At 38.2% G+C, this 21,415-nt stretch overlaps 1 protein-coding gene across 1 annotated transcript; it reads right to left on the bottom strand.

The window, feature by feature from the left end:
- Window positions 1-9,993: 9,993 nt before the first annotated feature.
- On the bottom strand, window positions 9,994-21,300 carry irf4a (interferon regulatory factor 4a). Its single transcript, XM_042497359.2, has 9 exons — window positions 21,173-21,300; window positions 19,974-20,171; window positions 19,532-19,718; window positions 18,744-18,826; window positions 18,443-18,617; window positions 16,443-16,520; window positions 15,735-16,121; window positions 13,535-13,647; window positions 9,994-12,737 (listed from the first exon to the last, which is right to left on the bottom strand). The coding sequence occupies exons 2-9, from the start codon at window positions 20,169-20,171 to the stop codon at window positions 12,588-12,590; spliced, it is 1,371 nt and encodes a 456-aa protein (XP_042353293.1). The 5' UTR covers window positions 21,173-21,300; the 3' UTR covers window positions 9,994-12,587.
- Window positions 21,301-21,415: the final 115 nt, after the last annotated feature.

The raw sequence follows: 21,415 nt of genomic DNA, 5'->3' as shown, positions 1-21,415 counted from the left end.
ACTCAGCAACTCGTGTACCAAAATTTCCACTGACTTTTAAGTTAAGGGGGTGTTACCATGAATTTTATGAATGAATGAATGAATGAATGAATGAATGAGTCATTTTAGTTTGGTTACATGCATCATGCAAAATCGATTATTTCACACACGTTTTTTTTCATCATTCACCGAAAAAGGAATAGGCTAAAGGCCAGGGCTTATTTTTGCCTACATCAATAACCCAGAATAACAGCAACACCAAAGAAACAAAATAAATGAATTAAAAACAAAACCCTTTATACTCTAAACTGTTATGCTTTGTTATTTCACATTAAAATCAGTCCTGAATTAGCTTACATTATAATCATTTTACATTATAATTTGTGATCATTTTACATTTTAAGGATTGTTTAAAAAAAACTCAATAGAAAGCAACACATTTACACTTCATCACAGAGTCCATTCAGTAAACTTAAATCTTTTATATTTTACATTTGTTCTCACTTTACATGTTTCAAAAATAAACAACCCTCTTTTATTAGAATTTTTAAATTTCTGACATCACACGAATGTAGGGTTAGTTAGTTCACTTTTTTTTAGTGTAGAGACATCTGTCATATGATCTGTCAGTGAAATACATCGTATGCGAGTCTGCAGTGAAAGAGAACAATGTGATATCCAGCAAAAATTCACGAATCTGTTAGTCTCACGAGAAGTTGGTCAAAATTCCACTTGAGTGACGGCTCATGGTTTTACAAACTTTCTCAAAATGAGTAGCCAGTGTCTCTGAATGTTTACATTGAGGTTCTGCAGCTCCAAGTCAAGGCAAGAGAGGATCTCCTGAGCCCTGTGTTTATACTGTCTGTTTCCTGTGGCTGAAATGGCTGTTTGGGAGCCTGTGAGGGAAGAGACACTGCAGTCAGAGACCAATCAAACATAAACACTGAACAATGGATGATGAACGTGGAGGATTTTGCTCCAAAGACACAGTTTTGGGGTATCTGTGTTGGTGCTGTCTTAGGACAACTCAACAGGATACACTGTCAAACTGCGTACATCCACAGTGAGGACAAATTGTTATCTCAGGTTCTTGCGTAAGACTTTATCTAAATGAGCTCGGCCGTTTCCGGGTGAATTATAGTCATTAAGAAATGTGGTGATATGCCTTACAGCCATATCAGGAGTGAAAGTGACTTTCATGACACAGCTGTTTGACTCTCTGGGGTAATTACGCTAAGTTGTATGTTTATGTTAACTAATAGGCCCCATGATGTTTGCCATCCAACCACAGCTGAAGCAGAGATTGACCAACAGGCGTATGAGTTCGACCTAGTGAGTGCCAGGCGAGTCTATCAGACTTTGATCCCGGCGAACCTCGCTACACTATCAAAGCACCATCCCTCCTTAGAGAAGGCTTGCCTTTCTTATCACAACAAGGACCCTGTCTCCGCCTCGCACAACTGGACCTAGCTCCTGGGTGGTCTCGGGGCTTAGCTGCGTAATAACGGTGCCTAGCTGTTCCGAGACGACGTGGAATACAGCGAGAATGCTTCATTTCAGCCAGATAGGAATTGCCTGATAACCTCGATGGGGCTGATAAGGAAAGCCGGCGTAAGGCTTGGTCTCTCAAAATGAAGTGAAATGTTTGCAAGGTGGAGACATAGCAAAAAAATCTAATGTATTACCAAGATTATAGTGATTTCGTAGGTCTAAGTATCAAATCCCACACATACGTTTCATGCCCATATCTGAAGAGTGTGTGAGTCCCATCCAAGGGGGACGTGCAAAAACAGCCTGAAGTGGGGTGCTGAATGCTGTATTCCCCTCTCTGTTACCTCAGTCCCATGTCCCCGACCTGGACCTGGACCCGGACCTGGACTCTTTAGGAGTGAAAGAAGGGGGTGTGGTCTTTTCTTGTCTACCCCATTTCCTGCCTTCCACACCAGCTCTAATTGGAAATTTGGGTGGCCCTGTTTATTTACATGGTTGAAATGCGGCGAGGTTGTATTTATATTTTCATGGCGCGTTCTCAGCAGTGCAGCATTACATAGCCTTCCCCTGAGATCGCTGTGTGAGAGGGAGAGGAGTGCAGAGTAGACCAGTGTTTGAACATGTGTGTGTATGTGCATGTGTGCGTGCATGTGTGTGTGTGTGTGTGTGTGCAGGAGGGAAGAGTGATGAATGCTTTCATGAGGTCTAATTTCCTTCACTGTGAATCTGCACTTAATGATTTTTAAGTACCCTCTTCTTCACTAGGCCGCTTTAGGCCTCTGCTGGGAAATGACATGCCTGGAATTAAGTATTACTCTGCAACTTCAAGGTTTACATAACTAATTATGGCATCAATATATTTTTAATTTTCTTTTAATTTCAAACATGCAAAATAAAATGGAAAAAAGGAATAAAAATACAAATAGAGAACAACACCATAAATACCCAACAGACATATTCAGTAAACAGGGTTTAGATTAATAATCACAGTATCAAAGTTTTCATTTGTTTTTATTATTATTTCAAAAATGCAAAATAAAATTAAAAAAGGAATAAAAATAAATAAAATATAAGTAGAAAATAACACCATAAATACCCAGCAGACATGGACATGTCCAAAAACTAGTTGTAGAAAGTCGATACTTATCTAATGTTATTCCCTTTTTTAATATTGTGTCAAAAACATTATTATTAAACATGAGTATTTCCACTTTACATACGCACCTCGATCAAATCAAACAAAGATGAAACATTCAAGACAGAGGGACAGATCAATCCAAATAAATCACCCACACACAGACATATAACAAAAACACAAAATAAAGGTAGCATTTGTGAGATTTACAGCAGAGGTGTAAACATTAAGATGCTACCTGGTCATATTAAGTAAAGAAATAATAAATGAAGATTTTTTTTCTATGCCAAACAAAATTTTTTGCATTTCAGTGAATATTCCTTCAACATTATGCAGTTACAGCCCAAAACCTCCAGCAAACCATATCGCAGCATCTGAGCATTACCTGTGCATAAACAGATTCTGATCAGTGAAGCACAACAAATTTCGAGGGGTTTGAGAAGGGGAGGGTTTAGGAAAAATCTTCAAATTTGCCATTGTAGGTACATTTGTGCACTATTTGAGCCTCTCAGGCAACTGTAAAACTCATTTGATCTCACTTACATTTCACTTTAAGTATTAATCCCATTTACAAACAACAGTTTTTGGCTTTATTTTGAAAAATCAATTCAAAAGACCTCTTCATGTTCCCATTCATAGAAAACCATAACAAATGGACAGAATTACCCTTTAAATGATCTGCGTTGCTTTTATTATTATTTTTTTTTTATTGGCTGCAGACTTAATTGGAAGGAATAAAACTTGAATTGCAATTTTGATTTGATTTTGTCACAAAAAACATACACATAGCACACTTGACAAAAAAAAAGAAAAGATGAGAACCAAATTCAGATTCATCCAACATGGAACAGATAATTTAGACCTATTGAATAATAAACACAATTGTAATCTTTTAGTGCATCACAGATCCCATCCCATAAAAATGATACGTAATTAAAATAATAAAGGGCTGAGTCAGCGAGCAAACATTTATAAATGTGTTCAGAGCATAAATAAAAAATGTAATCTTGTCACTGGGTTGGGGCGTTATACTGCTTTCATGGTATACCGTAGTATGAAAATTGAGGGTTATGATACCATTCACATCTGCACATCTATTTTATTGTAACAAAAAAAAAATGTGACCAGAAAGAAAATCTCACCTTTATTTACTTTCAAAAGGGAGACTTTTAATACATGCTTCCCTTTAAGAAATAATTTCTAGTTTAATTATTATAAAGCATTTGCTTAAAAAAAAAACCAAAAAAAAAAACCTTTGTTTTCATTCCTTTACATGCTTAGAAACAAATAATTTATTGTGAAACGGTGACATTTTCTTTCTTTTTTTAAAATAGGAAAACAGGTAAACATGATACAAAAATGCAAATTACAGAACATATTTAAATATGAACACCCTCAAGAAATGAAAACAAAAACAGAAAAAAAGAACAAAAATTATGCATGAAAAATAAACAAAGACATCCCATTTCAAATAAAAATGTTTTTGAATGTCGTGTGACAGTATGCTCATCCATCTGTTAAAATAGTGTGATTACAACTTGGAAGGCCCGAATAGTACATTCAACAAAACGGAAAGTCTTTGATAGATACAAAAGGACTCAAGGTTAAAAATACATTTCTGCACGCTTTGCATACTTTATATTGGAGCTGTCAGACTGATTGGGATTTATTTGACTTCCAATTAGCCACCAGCGAAGCAAAGGTTTTAGTATTCACCTGCAGTCATGACCTTGTAATTTGGGGGTGGTAAAACCGTGATATTGTCTGAAGCGATTATCTCACACTGTTGCAGCTCTACTTTTCATCAAGATTGTAATGTTTTTAAGTCACATTTACATGTAATATTTTTAGTGAGATGTACATATAAAAGATGCAAGTTTTTGTGATGATAATTGATAAGAAACAGTAAATGTATGAAAAAAAAAAGAAAAATACACATAGGTCACAACTACAAATATGCAAAATGTCCACAAATACGCTCTATATGTAAGATTGAGGAATTGTGTCAATTGCTAATCCAATACTGTTTGGAAAAGCAGTTGAACAATTACTCTACACAAGGCTATAGTTTCAGAAATTACACACCAGCCTAAGACCCTCTAACCTAAAGGTCTCTCAGGTCCCGTATGTATACATGGATAAAAATTATCCTTAGATGAGCCATGTCAGAGTGGTGGCAGTGTGTGTTTATCTTTCAGACTGGAGCTGCTGAGTGGCGGAAGGCAGAGCTTTCTAGTCAAGCCATGGCTACAGAGAGCCTGGACCTGACTCTGGATAAAGTAAACACATGAGCGCACACACACACACACACACACACACACACACACACACACATATGTACACACATACACTCGCAGGGGCTCTCCCGTCCTCCTCCCTGCCCGTCAGCTGGAGACCACACACCCAGACCACACAGAGTCTGAGAACAGCCCGAGTCACTCTCACGCAACACAGCCCACGAGCTGTCACTCTGACCACCTCCGTCCCTCCGTCAGCACTGGATCTGTGTGTCACTTGAAACAAAGTATCTGTGATTAGAAAGACAGAATATCAAAGAAGTGGAGTCCCAAACTCTTTCTTTAGATGGGAATGTCAAGAAATCCAGAGAGTGCGATTTGATAATGAATCTAAATCCCTTTAGGCAATTCATTACAAAATTTTGTGTGTGTGTGTGTGTGTGTGTGTGTGTGTGTGTGTGTGTGTGTGTGCGAGCGCGCGCATTTGTGTGTGAACCAGTGATGGATGGAGTACCTGAAAGATATACTTGAGTAAAAGTACAGATTTCTTACCAGAAAATGACCTTTGTGGAAGTTAAAGTCACCTATTAGAATCTTACTTTAGTAAAAGTCTTAAAGTATCTGATATTTTCTGTAGTTAAGTATCAAAAGTAATTTTATATGTTAAATATAATAAAGTATTGAAATTAAAATGACAAGTAAATTCTAAATAAAAAAAACAAGCATTAAGAATTTTGAAAATGAGGACTTTTTACTTCTTTATAACATACACCACCTTAAAAATAGATGCTACATTCGTGGAAAACCTAGAAAAATCATGGAATTTCCCATTATTATTTTCCAGGCCTGGTAAAGTCATGGAATTAGTAAAAAGTAATTACATTTTGGAAAGGTCATGGAATTATGTTGTGTGTAATGAAATTGTTAGTGTAATATCCCGTGGATAACCTTCCACAGAGTGCAACATAACAGCAGCTTAATAGGGCAATTTGGGCAAGAACTTTTTTTAAAACATTTTTTTTAATATGGGTCCTTGAAAAGCCATGAGCAAGTTTTGAAGTTTTAACCATGAAAATGTGTGGGAACCTTTGGGAACATTACACTTGAAGAAAAATTAGGTTTTCTTTTACAACTTAAAGAATTTAAAAAAAAACAAAAAAAAACAAAAACAGTTTTCCTTCCCTTCCATTCCTTTAATCGTCGGTTTGTCACCTCCTTCCTCCCTCCCTTCCTTCCCTATTTTGTAAGTAAGTGTAACTAAAATACTAAGTGGAAATGTAGTAAAATAAAGTATACATTTTATATAGGAAATGTAGTGGAGTAAAAGTGAAAGTGACAGAAATATAAAAACTCAAAGTACGAGGAGTCACGTCTGTGAGCCATAGAAGTGATCAGAGTGTTTGAATGTATTGATTACTGCAGTCCAACCAAATGTGTGAACATTATGTTTTGCTTTTTGCCTGCAGAGAATGCTGCTCACGTCAGCTCAAGAGCAGAAACCAACCAATGATAGATCACTCCCTGCTGGACATTTATTTTACTGCACATATATCCATTCCCCTTTCTTAGTTGGCTGTCAGCTTTCTTTGTATCTCTGTTGTGTGTCAGTGGAGGAAATGTAGTGAAAATGCAGCATTTCCTACTTTGTCTAATGACGTTTCAGTGCAACATCCTCCAAAACCTCTGCGCCTTGCCAGCCAAACTAAACAGGCAGGCCACCCGTTGCATCAGTGCCAGGTAGACCTCCATATTGTTCTGCTTATCACCCCTTATCTGTTTACACTCTTGTCCCGAGTCATCCGAATGTTTTCCATTACTTGCTGCTCCTTATCCGACAACTGTTATTGCTTTCCTGCCATCATAATGTATTGGGTCAAGTTCATTGTTTTCTGAAGAGTCTCAGATAAACACAGACATCTGAAAACAATTTAGGCTGATTATTCGTGGCGATAAAGATTTTATTTACCGGTGATGGGATGCAATTCTCATGCCACGTGTAGGTCATAACCCAAAGAATTAATACTAATAGGTTATAATAATAATAAAATCATTTTGACTTTCATTATAAGAAGATGATAAGTGATTATGTACTCGACGCTGACCCTGCCGTGACAAAAATCTTAACATGATCATCTGTCAGCAGTTTATTTGCTCCCATAAGTTACTGCTTTATAAGGACACGGCACTACTCGTGGGCCTGTGAGTGATGAATGGTGGGTTTGCAGTGTCATTTTTGGGGGTCAAATGCGTAAAAAGGAGAATGAGGTCAGCACCTTCCTAATCACGGGGTCAACAAGCAGGATCAGCCAGAGTTGACTTAGGTTAAACAGGACTGTCATCAAATCCAGGGCAGAGGTCTGACCCTAAACAAACTGGGGTCATCGACACGGAGTCTAGTGTAGAATTACCGCAGGTATGTTCTCAGCAGTGGTGGAAGAAATACTCAGATCCTTAAGTAAAAGCAAAATACCAGCATCCTCATCTGGTCAGTATTCCAGTTTCCTCCTCTCTGGATGTGTGCCTGACCTCTTTAGGATAGTTTGTGTTCAGACACTAATGGGAGGACCCACACTGGCTCCAACTGACACACAGAGCTTTTGGCCGATTTAATATCAAAGATATTAGTGTCTCCTCAAAACTCACTTTTACAAGAAAGCCTACCTTAACATTATTATTTGACGGCGTCTATTTTCAATTCATTTCATGGTGGTCCTGTTTAAGCTTTCCCATATGACTATTTTATGGACTTCGATATAATTTGCACTTTTATCTGTTTTAAATTCAAGAGTGTGGTCTCTTGATCCTTTATCATCACCTAGTGTACTTGTGTGTACATATGGTCATTTCTTTTACTCTTAATTGTATCTGCTTATATGAGCTTAATTCTCTTATCCACCTTTTACTTAATTATTTATGAAACTGTATTTTTTTTGTACTTGCTTGAAAAGTGCTACATAAATAAATATTGCTATATTATTGTTAATACCACACTGAAAAAAAAAACGCCATTACAAGTAAAATTACTGTTTTCAAAACTCTATTTAAGTGAAAGTATGTAAGAATTAGCAAAATGTGCCTGGAGTATGAAAAGTAAAAGTAGACATGATGCAGTTTTTGTGCAGTCCCTCAAATTGTCAGTTTCATCTAAAGAAATGCATTATATTGTATTGTATTCTCATATGTTTGTTGCATCGATGTCCTGTGAGAACCACGTGTCTCTAAAACGTTTTTTTTTTATGGCGACAGAATGACAGCCTGGTTTTAAAAGTTAAAATTTCTTAACAGCAGGGGGAGCACTTTGTTTTACTGTTCACTGCTGGAATTCATTTTTAATGTCTGACACCATATGATAGGCTACACCTCAGTTCCTCAAGTTGTTTTACATTAAATACTATGACCATCTATTGTACAGTATGTACAGTGCATAAAATAATGTGTGACGACCCAGAACATTCAGCAAGCGTTTAACATTACTTGCAGCTTGAGGTAGAGTTGACGTGTCAATCCTTCTTAGTACAAATGACTACATAGTATAAAAGGGATAGTTCTCCCCAAAAGCAAAATACACATTTTTTTGCACCAGTTGTGCAATATATCAATCTAAATTGTTTTGGTGTGAGTTGCTGAGTGTTGCAGGTATCTGCCACAGAGATGTCTGCCTTCTCTCAAATATAATTGAAGTAGATGGCACTCTAGTTCATTACATTTGAAAAACTCAACAGTGTCTTTCCAGAAATCATCAATTACTCAAGATAATCCACAGACCTTGTTTTGAGCAGTTTCATGTAGGAACTAATTTCTTTCTACTGAACTAAGCCTTCCAGCTGTACTACTACTGCAGAAGGAAGCGTGCTGAGTTCGATACTAACTTTAGAGCTCAGCCAAGGAGACCATTGATATTTACATCTCACCCTGTCACGAGCCAGGCCTCTCACCCATCTTCTCTATTTCCAGCACATGGCAACTTACACCAAAATATTTTAGATTGTGATATAGGAGATAACAGGAAAAACATGTATTTTTGGGTGAATTGTTCCTTTAAGCCTAAATGTAACCTCAACAAAAGCTTTGTGGAGGTTTTAGTAAAATGCCCTTTGCACTCTGTCCCAGTCATTCCCAACAGTTTTGACTCTGGATAATTTAAAGCAACACAAAGTCAAATCACGACTCCTCTTCAAAGATTACATATTTTTTCAGAGGCCTGAAGAGTTAAAACTACTTCTAGTATCTTATGAGAAGAAAGCATGCATAAAAGTCTTAAATTTGTGTGGTAAAAACATGTTTTTTTCCCCTTTTTCCTGAGCTGTAGATCGTCTGGCCACCCCTCACATTCAGAGCTTTTTGTTCAGTTGCAGCCAGACGAACCAGCAGATGTCAGCAAACCATTGATCAGATTTTTTTGTGATACACCCTCATTTCTTTCCTTCCTCTTAGCCTTGATGTCATATATATATATATATCTATAGATAAACAAATCAACAACACTCCGTGAATGTGTATAGCTCAAAATTAGAATAAAAGAATCATTTTGCAATCAACATCAGAGAATCTCAGCGCACAACCTCTGTAGACAGTGATCAGTGTTAATGTCACTGTCATTACAGTGAAACCCTCAAAAGATAAGATGATCTGTATGTGAAGGGTAGTAACAGAGATATTTATACAACATATTCAGTGTTACAGTAATTTTGTGACACATTCTGTGTCTCTTTTTTGAGTTGGAAAAATGAAGCTTGAGTATTGACACAGTATCTAAGTGAATAATGTATCACTGTTTGCCCAGAGTTACCGAGTCAAGCTAGAGCTTTCTTTTGGAGAAAGTGTTGCTTTTGAAGTGCTGGTGGTAGTTTCATTTCTCATTAAAACCTTCTTTGGTTATGTTGGTGGCATCAGTTGGCCTTTACTGTCTGCTCCAAAGCTTCGATTGAAGGGCTAAGGCCATGTCACTTGGAGTAACGGCTCATACGGGCGGAAAAACTGAAGACTGACTACAAATGATGTGGCTTCCTGCAGAGGGGGAAACACCACGGCAAATGTGTGAATGTGTTTTTCTTTTTTGTCTCTTTCATACCAAATATGAGTCTCTCATTCTCCTTCCCTTTGTTTGAAAATCAGAAAGAGCTCAAAGATGAAACAGCACAGCAGATGAGAGAAGATTGATATATTTATTTCAAAATAAATCATGGCAATTTTACATTAATCAGTCTCCTTACAATCTCTAGTCCTTGTCATTATTCAAATATTTGTACAAAATGCTGACATAATTTTCCTCTGGTAAGCACGTATTTTGCGATTTCCTGTGAAGCTCGTTCTGAATGTTTTACTGTAACTGTAAAGTGTGACGTGAAATTGGTGTGCCTGTCTGCTTTTGACTCACTGATGTTGTAGGTGGGGGAGTCACATGTTTATGTTTATCCTGAGTCCATAAATGTCAATTCCTGATAACAGTAATAGTGTGAAACACACATGAACCGCCTACACACATGCACACACATGGCCCTTTACCACACACACACACACACACATGCAAACACAATGTTTACCACAACAGCACATGAATGTTAAGCTGGTAACGTTTTCACTCTTCTGATTTGATTTTTAATGAGTCAAATGTCTGACTGTGAAGTAATGTGAAACTAAATTTGAGGGGGAAAATTTATGGTTCTCATGCACACACACACACACACACACACACGCACGCACACACAGAAAAACATTCCCGCCTGTGATTTTGGTCAGACTTTTGAAGCCATTGTGAAAGTGATGTGGTTTAAGTGTGAAGGAAGTAAATGCAGAGATCGAAACTCTGGACCACAGAAGAAAAACATACCAAAACCTGTATCCCCTCTGCATCAGCCTTTGGGACTTCATCAGGAATTGCGTTACTCCCACTGTCAGATTTTTATGTTTTATGATACATTCCTAACTGGGTTGTCAGGCTCTTAGGATAGCTTTTGTGTGGACGTTACATCCAGTGTGTGAACCTCAACAGTGGGGAACTCAGGGTGTCTGTGGCATGGGAACCAGGGAGCTCCTCCCTGGTTGAACTTACACACCGAACACAAAGGTAGTTTTCCTTCCCATTTGCGAGGCCTAAAGTTTCAGGTCAAGAGGAACAGGTATGGTTTCCTCCCGAGTTACGGAATGAGTGTGATTTTTCCAGTCAACCTCCTTCAGTCCAGTCCGGTCAAGGCCGCCCACTCTTTGTGGTGACAGAGACTTTTCGGTCCAAGCTGATCTACAATAATGTGATGCAAGCGAGTGGTCCCTAATCTTTTTTAGCTTGTGAGAATTCATTACGAAGCAAGAGCATTGTATGGAGATGGATTTGTCTCGGTATTATTTTGAGTGAAAAATTACAATCTACCACTTGCCTTGATTGGTTATTGAGTTAGGTAAGGTGGAGAAAATATTCAAATATGACTACATTTAAACTAATATTGAGAATTTTTAGGTGGGTCCTTTAAAGTGGCTAAAATGTGTTTTGCTGCGGCCCTCGTCGACAGCAGTGCATTGCAGCTTCCGTGACAGTAGATTTAGGTCATCAAACATGCTAGCAAAGCAGCACTGTATAAATTAAGCTCTGCAGAAAAGTGATATACATCTGACCACCATGTTTAACTCTACATCTTTCAACATTACAGTTACGGCTGAAAATGACAACAGAAATATACAAGTTTGCAGATTTTACATATCCCCACAATCCGAAAGTGATCGGTGACGTCTCAGTGATTCTGTCTGATTGTGTCCCCTGCATCCTTCCTAAAATGTGTGCCTGTGTTATGAAGCCATGTCCACTTCAGTAACATGTCTGTAAGTTGTTAGTAATTTTTCAAATTAGGTATGTTTTGAGACCTGAAGAAGTAACATTATACAATATTTTGCAAGACAAAGCATGTTTGTAGCTATCTGATGACGTCTTAGATTGTCTTGTGAGCCCTTGTAGGTGTTTTGTTCAGTGTGTCGAAATTTAAGGGAATCTGATATTTTTAAAAGCTGACCAGATTAAGTAGAAATAGATTTTCATAAGTGCGTCCTGCAACATATGTAGCAGCTGAGAGATAAACAATTTGTGATAACAGCTTCCTCTATTCCACCATCAGAGCACTGATAACATCAATTTCTCTCAAACTCCAGTTGTAATAGTAGTTTTTGGCAGTGTAAGCCAGAATTTAGGTCTACAATGGACTACACACTGATATATGAAGTATTCTATGTTTTTGGACCTGTGTAAACTGGTTTTAAAGGCAAAGTTTATGATCGTGCCACTTCACCATGTGAGTGCAGTGATCTCATTGTAAACTGTTACCTGTGAAAAAGCAATAAGTATTCATTCAGTCTGTTTTGTCCCTTTGGTGTATCAGTGTTTGTCTTAGGGGCCATTCTTCCTGTGCACCTGTGCTAGTACTTCCTGTCTCAGTCGCCCTCTGCTCCCCTCATCCCCCCCACCCTCAAACCGCATCCTTCACACTGTCACAATAATACATGTAGAGAGAGAGAGAGAAAAAAAAAAAAAAATACTCCACAGTCACAGACACAAAGACGACAGCGCAAAGGTGTGCAAGTGAAAATGACAGGGTCTTCCCCATCTCTACCCCTTGGTATGACAGTTCCACCATTTACAGTACCCACCTTTGCAGTCACAAGGTGTGAGAAACGGTCAGTGGTGTACATTCACATTCATGCCCTCGGTCGTGTGTGTATGTGTGTGTGTGTGCATGCGCGCCCGCTTTTGCTTCTGCTTATCACTCCTGAATATGCTGTAGAGGTCTCTGGGAAGGATAGTCGATTGTTGGAGGTGTGCTCTGTTCCTGGATGTGATCAAAAGCCCGCAGGTAGTGGCCATTGTTCTGCTGATAATAGTACACCAGTTTTCTGGCAAACACAGGCTCAACCTAAAATGAAATTATATATATATATATATCAAATATGTCTGTTACTGCTGAATTATTTTGACCTATTACACCCTACAAAGGAGAACAGCAGTGTCCAAAAAGCTGTGAAAACTGTTAAAAGTTTTTTGGTTTACTAGCATACTGCTTTCCAATAGTTATAATGCCTTCACTTAATTTTATTTATTTTCTTCATAAACACAACTTATGCATCTCTGTTTTGCTGGATGTCCATTTGTCAGACTACTACTCAACTAATATTGATATTTTTTACTGAATTCAATATAATAATTTAAATGACATTTTAATACATTTAATGGCAGCTTAACCCAGGGTGTTTTACCCAGGTATAAACAAGTAAACAGTTTTATACTTTAAGACTCTTTTAATACCACTTAAAGTAATATTTATGCCCAAATGTACACCAAAAGTGAAAATACACTTTTTCACAGCCAGGGATTGTGAGTAAATTTAGCTTCAGTTTTATTTAAAACGAGCCATGACTGTCTCACCAGCGTGCATGATGTAATGCTTCTGTTTTAGCTGCAGTTACTGCAGTTTCGTAGTTTTTAAGCTTATACTAAAAAAAGGTGTTTTCACGGAAATTACACATAAACACAAAGTCCAAATCAGGTATTAACTTAATTTTGACCAAATATATAGGCAAGTTACTGTATATTTTATTTGTTGGCTAGTATTGAGGACTAATTACTCTAAAGGTTTTTTCTTATATGGTTGTTCGAGTGGTAAATTCGAATATATTTCACCCCCTGACACTGCAATAGCAAACAAAAGGGTACCTGTGCAGTGATCATCTTCCTGGGGCGCTGTGGGTCTGGGTACTCGTCTCCAAAACACAGCACCACCTGGTATCTCGGTAAATGTCGGCCATTATGGGCAAAATCTTGAAGCTCTGTGTGAAGAGTAGCAACAAAAATCACACATTTAAAATACAGACATTTAAAATACAGAATAAAGAAACATTAAAAACCCCAAACTGCTCACACCACACTTTCCCCAATCATCGTGATTTTTCTGCCAACCACTGATGTAGATGATGGAAATTTTAGTGTGAAATGACACAGAAAACACCATTTTGTCAAAGTGTGGTGGACCAGAGGAGGTGGGTGGGGACTCCACACATTTTGGCCCCCTGCAGTTAATGTGACGAGCTTTTCAGTGCTGCTTCAACACTGTGAGGGACTTACCCAGCTGAAGCACCTGCTGGCTCTCCTTCATCATTATCATTATCATTATCATCAGAGCCATTGTCGACATGACCACAACCATCGTCATACTGTTAATAGCTGAAGCAGCAGACCTATTATTGCAAAGTTATTCTTAATGCTTAAAGAGTGCAGTGACCCATAAAGGCCATCTTCATGGCTACCTCTGTTACCAAAGAGCAAGAGAAAATATGTTGTGTGTAATGTAATCCATGGCGGATAATGTACAGTCAGCTAATCTAATTTGAACTACAACTTGTGAAAAAATAAGTTATGAAAAACATTTTACTCAAAAATATTCACAGTATTGAAAGCTTTATGTAAAAATGATGGGTTTTTTGTCATTATGTTGGACCCCAGTCCCCTGTGCAAACACCGGTGAATAAAATACCGTGAGCAGTTGCAGTATTATCAAATTTAATTGAATGACACCTTAAACCTGGGCTTAGCAACCTTTACTTTGAGTAGAGTCATTTCTATAGCAAATTAATGCCTGAAAAAACATATTTCCTTATGGTAACACAGCCTATTAAGTCTAAAGTAGACAAACAACAATAATGCTAGGTCTAAATGAACATTCATAAAATTCACCACATGGTGGCTGCTACAGTGCCCTATTTATGATTCTTTGGTACTTTAGCTTGGTGGTGAAAGTAAGCAAATCTGTTTGCACGTTTAAATTCTTGTTTTGTTTAGAGTCTGTTGCTTTTTTGGATTTGGAATCCAAAGCTAGTCAAGCTTGTGAGACTACTGCTGTTGCCACTGCTATTGAGCTTTGGCAAAATTTAGAGAAAGAGGGACCAGGCTGTGGATGTGTGACAATGTATGACAATTGTTGGCAAACATTGTATATCAGTTTACACCATAAACTTTAGGTAAAATTTTAAATACAGGACTTTTACATGTAATGCAGTTCTTTTTTATGATATTGTTGCCTTTCTGAGAATAGAGGCAGGGGTGCACTGTCAGGAAAGACGAAGCAGCCAATTCTTTTGAGCTCCCAAAGAAAACATGGCAAATGGGGCCCATGATGGCCACTCATAATTAGCACATCTTCCAGTTCAAACTATAACCCCCTTTAAGCCTCCTAATGCCCTCCCCCTCCTACAATTGTGGTACCTACAACATTTGGTGTAACTGTGTAAGTTACACGCATTCATTTATTTGTGGCACCCTGCCATGATCAAAGCATCTGCCAGCACTAATTATTTTTCTATTTTTTAAACTGGAATGTCCATTAGGAGTGCTACTGGACTATACACTGGCCTGCTGTTCAGTTATGCATTGCACCACTGTCGGAGCACAGTGCATACTCTGGGCAAAGACGGAGCAGTAGAACGCTAGGCCAAGTGAAAATAAAACTGTCGTGGTGCTAGGTCTAAAAGTTTGCTGTCATTCGCCTCTCCTTTGGGCCATTGATCTGATCTGCTCTGAGCAGATTGACGGATAAATTATCCACCATATGACTCAAACTCCTCAAACTGCTGCTGAGAAAAAAAAGGAAGATTTCGGCTTGCGATGCGTTCACAGACACGTAAAAATGTGCGAATTTAGAGAGGGGACACAGAACTTTCCAGAAGGGACACACGCACACACAAGATTTGAAAAAATGTTTTGCGAGAAGTTGACCTAAAACCTAACTTTATAAACTTTGCAATAGTAGTTTTTTTTCAGGTATATTATGCTGCATCATATTTGCACCAAATGTTTGTGCCACTGCGTCCAAACCTGCAGGTGTCAACACAACACCACAGAAAGATATTTTATTGCTTACCAATAAGAAATTGCTGGGTGTCAAACAGTTTGCATGGCTGTTCCTTCTCCAGCTTGTTGGGTTTATCCAAAAATGGAGCCAGAGGTCCTTCCCAGTACACTCGCCCCTGGCAGAGGCGTTTAGCGTATAACCCATCAGGGGTCATCCAGAGAAGCACCCCCTTCTCCAGTACATTAGGAAGCATCTCAGCACCCCGCCTCTGAGACTCTGGGTACGGGAATGGAAAAAGGATGATTTCTGCCCCACTGTGAAATTTGTCCTCTGGGCACGGGGAGGAGGACGGAGAGGAGGAGGAAGGGGTGGTGATCCGACAACCCTCTGGGCTGCTGGTGGTAACCTCCTTCACCAAAGACTCTCTGTAGTATAGAGACACATGCAGGCTGAAATCTGGAAGAAAGATACAAGCATTTAGCAGATATATCCTTGTAGGGAAACTCTGAAAGCTTAAAGAAAACTTAATTCTAAATAATCTTATCTTTCCAAGCATCTTTTTAACCATCATTTTTTTAAAAATCTATAATCGTTTGATAGATTTAAAAGAAACTCAATTCGCTATCATTGCCTTCAGAATAGGGAAGTAAGTAGGTGTCACACAAAGTGTTTGTTGTTTCTTATCTGTCAATGCAAATATTTTTAAAATAGTAAACAAGCGTGTGAGTGAACGCCTGTGTAATACTGTCTTTAACTGGGCTTCAGATGATTCTTTACCTGTCATGGCGTTATTGTCCATTGTGTACACAGGCGGTTGCGATTCTGAAAGATAGGTGTGGAAGGAGAGCTGGAAACCTGTACAGAATAAATGAGATAAATATTTGGTCAAAATTAGAATATTGGATATCAAAGGGCATTACAGCACTTCTGTGCAGGGATGAGGACATTTTTATAAAGTCAAATATGGAACAAATGCAAATCTGTAATGTGACAAAATAGCCTAAATGTATATCAGTAGACTGAGCACACACGGAACTCCTGTTTCACACATCTTCAAGTCATACTCAAAAACAACCTAACAGTCAGTCCGTCCACATAGACAAATTTGCCACTTTTTGTTGCATGGACCACTGATTAGTAGTGCAGGGCTGCGGAACCAATTGCCGCATGTTTCCCAGCCACTTTAGTCCTGCCATCTCTTCAGCCTGCACCCTGCATCAGTATCACGAGGACTGTGCATATTAGTCCTTTCAATATGATATCATTTAAATGTTTTGTATCCCACAATTTTAGGTACTTAAGTATCACCCTTGCCAAGCTCAAATGTGTGCTGTTCTTGCAATAACTAGTAAACACCTTATATAGTAAACACCTTATAAAGACTGTCTGGACTAAAATATAAAACTGGCAAATATATATACGTACTGTATATGTTTTCCCTTTACATACAGTAATATACAAGTGCAGTATACAGTGTTTAAATAATCAATGATTCCTTGGGCAGTGTATCATATGCATGGTACTATTCATAACTTTGTTCAGCTAGCTTTTTTTCTTTGTACATAAGATTAAATTAATACATAAGGAGAAGTGATGTACAACTGCTGCTCAGTATTGTTTTTAAATAATGGCCAGTTAATGTACATTAAAATTCTGTGAATAATTCATTGATTCATACTCTCTATAGTGATAGTACTTAAAAATCTGTCTGGTGGCACAAGAAAAAGTTCCAAACAACAATAACCACAATAAACCCATTAAAGATATGCATTAACATGCAGAAATATTGACATACCTACAAACAATGACATTGACATTTATGAGAGCTTTAAAATCAGGCAGAGACACCAATTCCCTTCGCTTCTTTTTGAAGGCCATTCCAAGTGAGAGGAGCAGAGCACATAAAAGCTTTCTTTCCCCCCTCAGTCTGTGCACAAGGAACAAACAAGACTAAAGACGTCTCAGATCTCCTAAAGATCAAAATTGAATTCTACTGTAAACAATATGTGAAGGATAGTGATAACTGTTAATATTTTAAAGTGATCTACAATTCACTGATACTATCTTTTGACCTGTTAAAGGTCCAGAGTGTATAATTTAGTGGTATCTACTGGCAAAAATGGTATATAATACTCATAACTGTATTGTCAGTAGTGTATAACCACTTGAAAATAAGAATCTTGTTTTTGTAACCTTAAAATGAGCCATTGGCATCTACAATACAAAGTAGAGTCCGCCATGTTGATTCTACAGTAGCCCAAAACAGCAAATCAAAAACTTGCTCTAGATAGGGCCAACTGCGTTTTTGCATCAGCCACCTTAGTTCTTCTGCACGCTTGGCACACAGGAGAAGATTCATTTCCGCAACCTCACCGCTAAGTGCTACTAAATCCAACACACTGGACCTTTAAAGCCTCAGTTCATAGATGGATTAGACCATTAAATGATAAACCAGAAAGGTTTGATTGCAAGCTCTCTCTACATTTTGCGTCAGTTATGTGAAAACTTTATTCCATCTCTGACTTCTCTTTTAATAAAAAAGAATGTTAAGATGTCAGGTGTCTGAGGTTAAACATTCACGCCATTATTTTGGTAATATCATTGAAAAATCCATATTTTCATACATCAAAGCAAACTAAAAGTCCCTGCAATACACCAAATGAAAGTTGAAATAGACATTACATCATACTGAATATCTGCTAAGCATTACAGTCACACTTGCATTGAAATTCAATAATTATAGGTTCCCTCTATTTGTAATTTTTACCATATCTTACCATTTTCTGTGTGTGACCCCGGCCAAGCCCGGCCAAACGGTGACGGGTAGTGGCACTGACCGTACTGCAGCTCTGCATGTGGCCCGTGGTGATGTGGAGGTGGAAGAGGTTGTTGTTCGGGGGATGAGTAATCCCTCCAGTCCCTTCTCTCCTGAGACACCATATAGCCAGGCACCTGGGAGAGAACCGCAAGGATGATCACTCGGAGAAGTGAGACAGTTGCAGTCATCATCACTGCAGATTCATGTATTTGCTCAGGGCACTCTAGAGAATCGAGCAGCTACAAAATGAATCTGCTGACCTGGGTGTGCAGAGATGTATATGGAGGAATATAGCCAAGGGCATTTACATTTGACGGTGTCTCCTCCATGCTCATCTTCATACCTGGAAAGGTATCACATCAGAAATGCATGTAAGGTGATTGTTTCAAAATATTAGACATTGCCATCCTCCCCCAAAAATGCATTAATATGATTCCCAATATTCCATGATCATAACATCATTTTATTGTGCAAAAACAGAAAATAAATGAGGCAAAATATCCTGTGAACCCACCTAACTTAATTTGTTTTTGCAGCTTCAAACTGTGAATGTGTTGCATGCACTTGTGAGGTCCTGCTATTTTCACCGAGGCAAATCTGAATCCTGTTGATTTGTTCACTCAGATAGTAAGAAACTGCTCTGGTGTGACAAAAACTGTCATTTGATGGCAGAAACTTAGTTATGCAAGGCTGGAGGTCGCCTGGCTGTGTTATGCACACCCTGCACTTACTAACCGAAGCCCTCTAAAAAAAGCACTACGGCCTTTTTGGTACATGCTTTGGCTTCCTTTGTGCTTCCTGCCTCATCAGAAACAACTGCAGTGGTGCATATGTATGTGAAAATTTGCCAATAGTCTGTAAACAATGTGAGATGCAACAGTGCGGCGTGTGTGCGCATTGCCTTTGACACAACTATTGATTTAATAGTTTGTTGTCAAATTCGAATCACAAACTATTTTACTTACCTTTTCACATCTGTCCCTTTCACATGTTGTAATTCTCACAAATGGTACTGCATTTTTGATGGATGATATTTACATACACTTACCTCTTTTGGCTCCTTCTGGAATGATTCTGTAGACTTTATAGGGGTCTGAGATGTCCAGTTGGCTTCTTTCCACTAACTCATCAAAGTCATTGCTTTTATTAAGAGCACAGCGTAGTCTTGTTTTCCATGTGGGGGGATCTGGCTTGTCAACTCCTTCCTTATATTTTCCCTTAAACAATGCCCAGGCCTGAAAGAATTGGTGAATAGATTTGTTTTGCACTTCCTCTTTTGTACCAAGAATTTAAAAAAAGTTAGGGCTCTGGAGAATAGATTAATACCTAAAGCTTCTATCACTTTTGAGCGAGATAACCTTTTGAAGACAGTATTAAAAGTTTTAAAAGGACACAAAGTCTAAATCGGCTTTTTAAAGTAACTAATTCATATGCAATAGTGTGTTAGAGGCTTCAGGTGCAGTGTGAGAAGTTTAGTGGGATGGTCTGACCTTGAAGAGCGCAGCATCCTCCTCTCTGTTATAGTCTTGTTTTCCTGCATGTTTCCATGGAATCCTAAAGATGCTTTTCTCCTCATTTTCCCAAACCAGGCCGGGATATCTCCTGCTGTCAATCTGATCAATCAGCCACTGTCTCAGTTTGCCATTGCCGCAGCTGGCTACCAGGCCGCTGTCCTCATCCAGGTTCATCTTCAAAATAGAACAAAGTGTGCAACAGAACAGTAAGCACAGTAAGATACACTTAAATTGTACTTTTTCTAATGTTAGATTCAACCATTTAAATTAACCTAATAAAGTATGTGACAAAATAAAGAAATTAGGTTAAGATAAAAACTTTTCATTATTAAAATTTCTAATTAAAATTGTTTCCCAATTAAACTTCTTTTAGTGATAAAAGAAAGGCCAGGGTTATTTCGTGCAACAAGTCTCTTCCACATCCCTATATCTGTAATATTTGCAGTAACTTTTGATACATTTGATCAAGTTATCTCGCCATGCTTTTGACACGTTTTGCATACTGAGGACTGGTATGAGGGTGAGGTTCAAGTGGATCATTTTCTTAATTTTACTTTTTCATTATTTTTTTTTATTCTGATTCCCTGTCTTTGCATTTTGTTTAAACTTGTTTTATTTTTTTTTTTTGCTTAACTCATTTATGCACCCTCATGTCTGGATACGTAAACATCTGTCCTGGTTAAGCACGTGGGTGAAAAAACGGTTTTGCTTTTTGAAGTGCTATATAAACGGAATAAACTTGAACTTAAAACTCTTTATCATTTAGGCAGTGTTTGCATCTGTCAAAAAACAAATGTGACTCCTCTGAGACACATGTATGAATGTAGCTGTAATTTATTTACAAGATTTTTACTACAATGCGTGGTTGAATCTACGCTAATAAGACATCTTATCACGTTTCCTAAACATACTGTCATCAGTTAAGTAAGACATTAATAAACTCAGATCATATTTCTTATTTTATTGCCTAACTAGAAAGTCTAAGATGACCGGCAAATCTGTTCTCTTTAGATTTTACCTGCTAGACTTAATATTTTACAGTAGTGAGAGAATTAGTTCAGGCATTTTGTCTTACATTAAACTACAGGGGAGAATTAATACAAAGTTTTCACTAATTAGCCTACAATGTTAAAAATTCAGTCATTCATCTTAAAGAAGCTGCTGCTGCCGCTTACCGTCTCGCATGTGAACTCTCCCCGCTGAAATCTGTTTTGAGGCTCTTGTCCTTTTTCTGAAATGTTAACACATCTTGATTTGTGACAGGGAGGAGCCTGTCGAGCTCTGAGAAGTTCAAGAGGAGATGCGTAGCCATCAGGCGCTCATTTCTGTGAAACTCTGCGCCCACGCTGCTCTGCGGTGGGGAATCCCTCTAGTGACACCCTGAGCAGACACTTGGACACTTCATGGAACAGTTACCT

The sequence above is a fragment of the Plectropomus leopardus genome, chromosome 12 (genome assembly GCF_026936395.1).
Source record: "Plectropomus leopardus strain MGB_pleo_1.0 chromosome 12, ASM2693639v1, whole genome shotgun sequence".
NCBI classification, from domain to species: domain Eukaryota; kingdom Metazoa; phylum Chordata; class Actinopteri; order Perciformes; family Serranidae; genus Plectropomus; species Plectropomus leopardus.
The sequence above is the reverse complement of the archived record's forward strand: the minus strand, read 5'-3'. Positions and strand labels throughout refer to the sequence as shown.

Bases quoted from the DNA above. Each gene is read 5' to 3' on its own strand.
- irf4a (XM_042497359.2), bottom strand. From the start codon at position 20,171: ATGAACCTGGATGAGGACAGCGGCCTGGTAGCCAGCTGCGGCAATGGC. The intron at 19,719-19,973 runs GTCAGACCATCC...CAATTCTTTCAG, and splicing joins AGGATGCTGCGCTCTTCAAG to GCCTGGGCATTGTTTAAGGG. The intron at 12,738-13,534 runs GTACCCTTTTGT...ATTTCATTTTAG, and splicing joins GGAAGATGATCACTGCACAG to GTTGAGCCTGTGTTTGCCAG.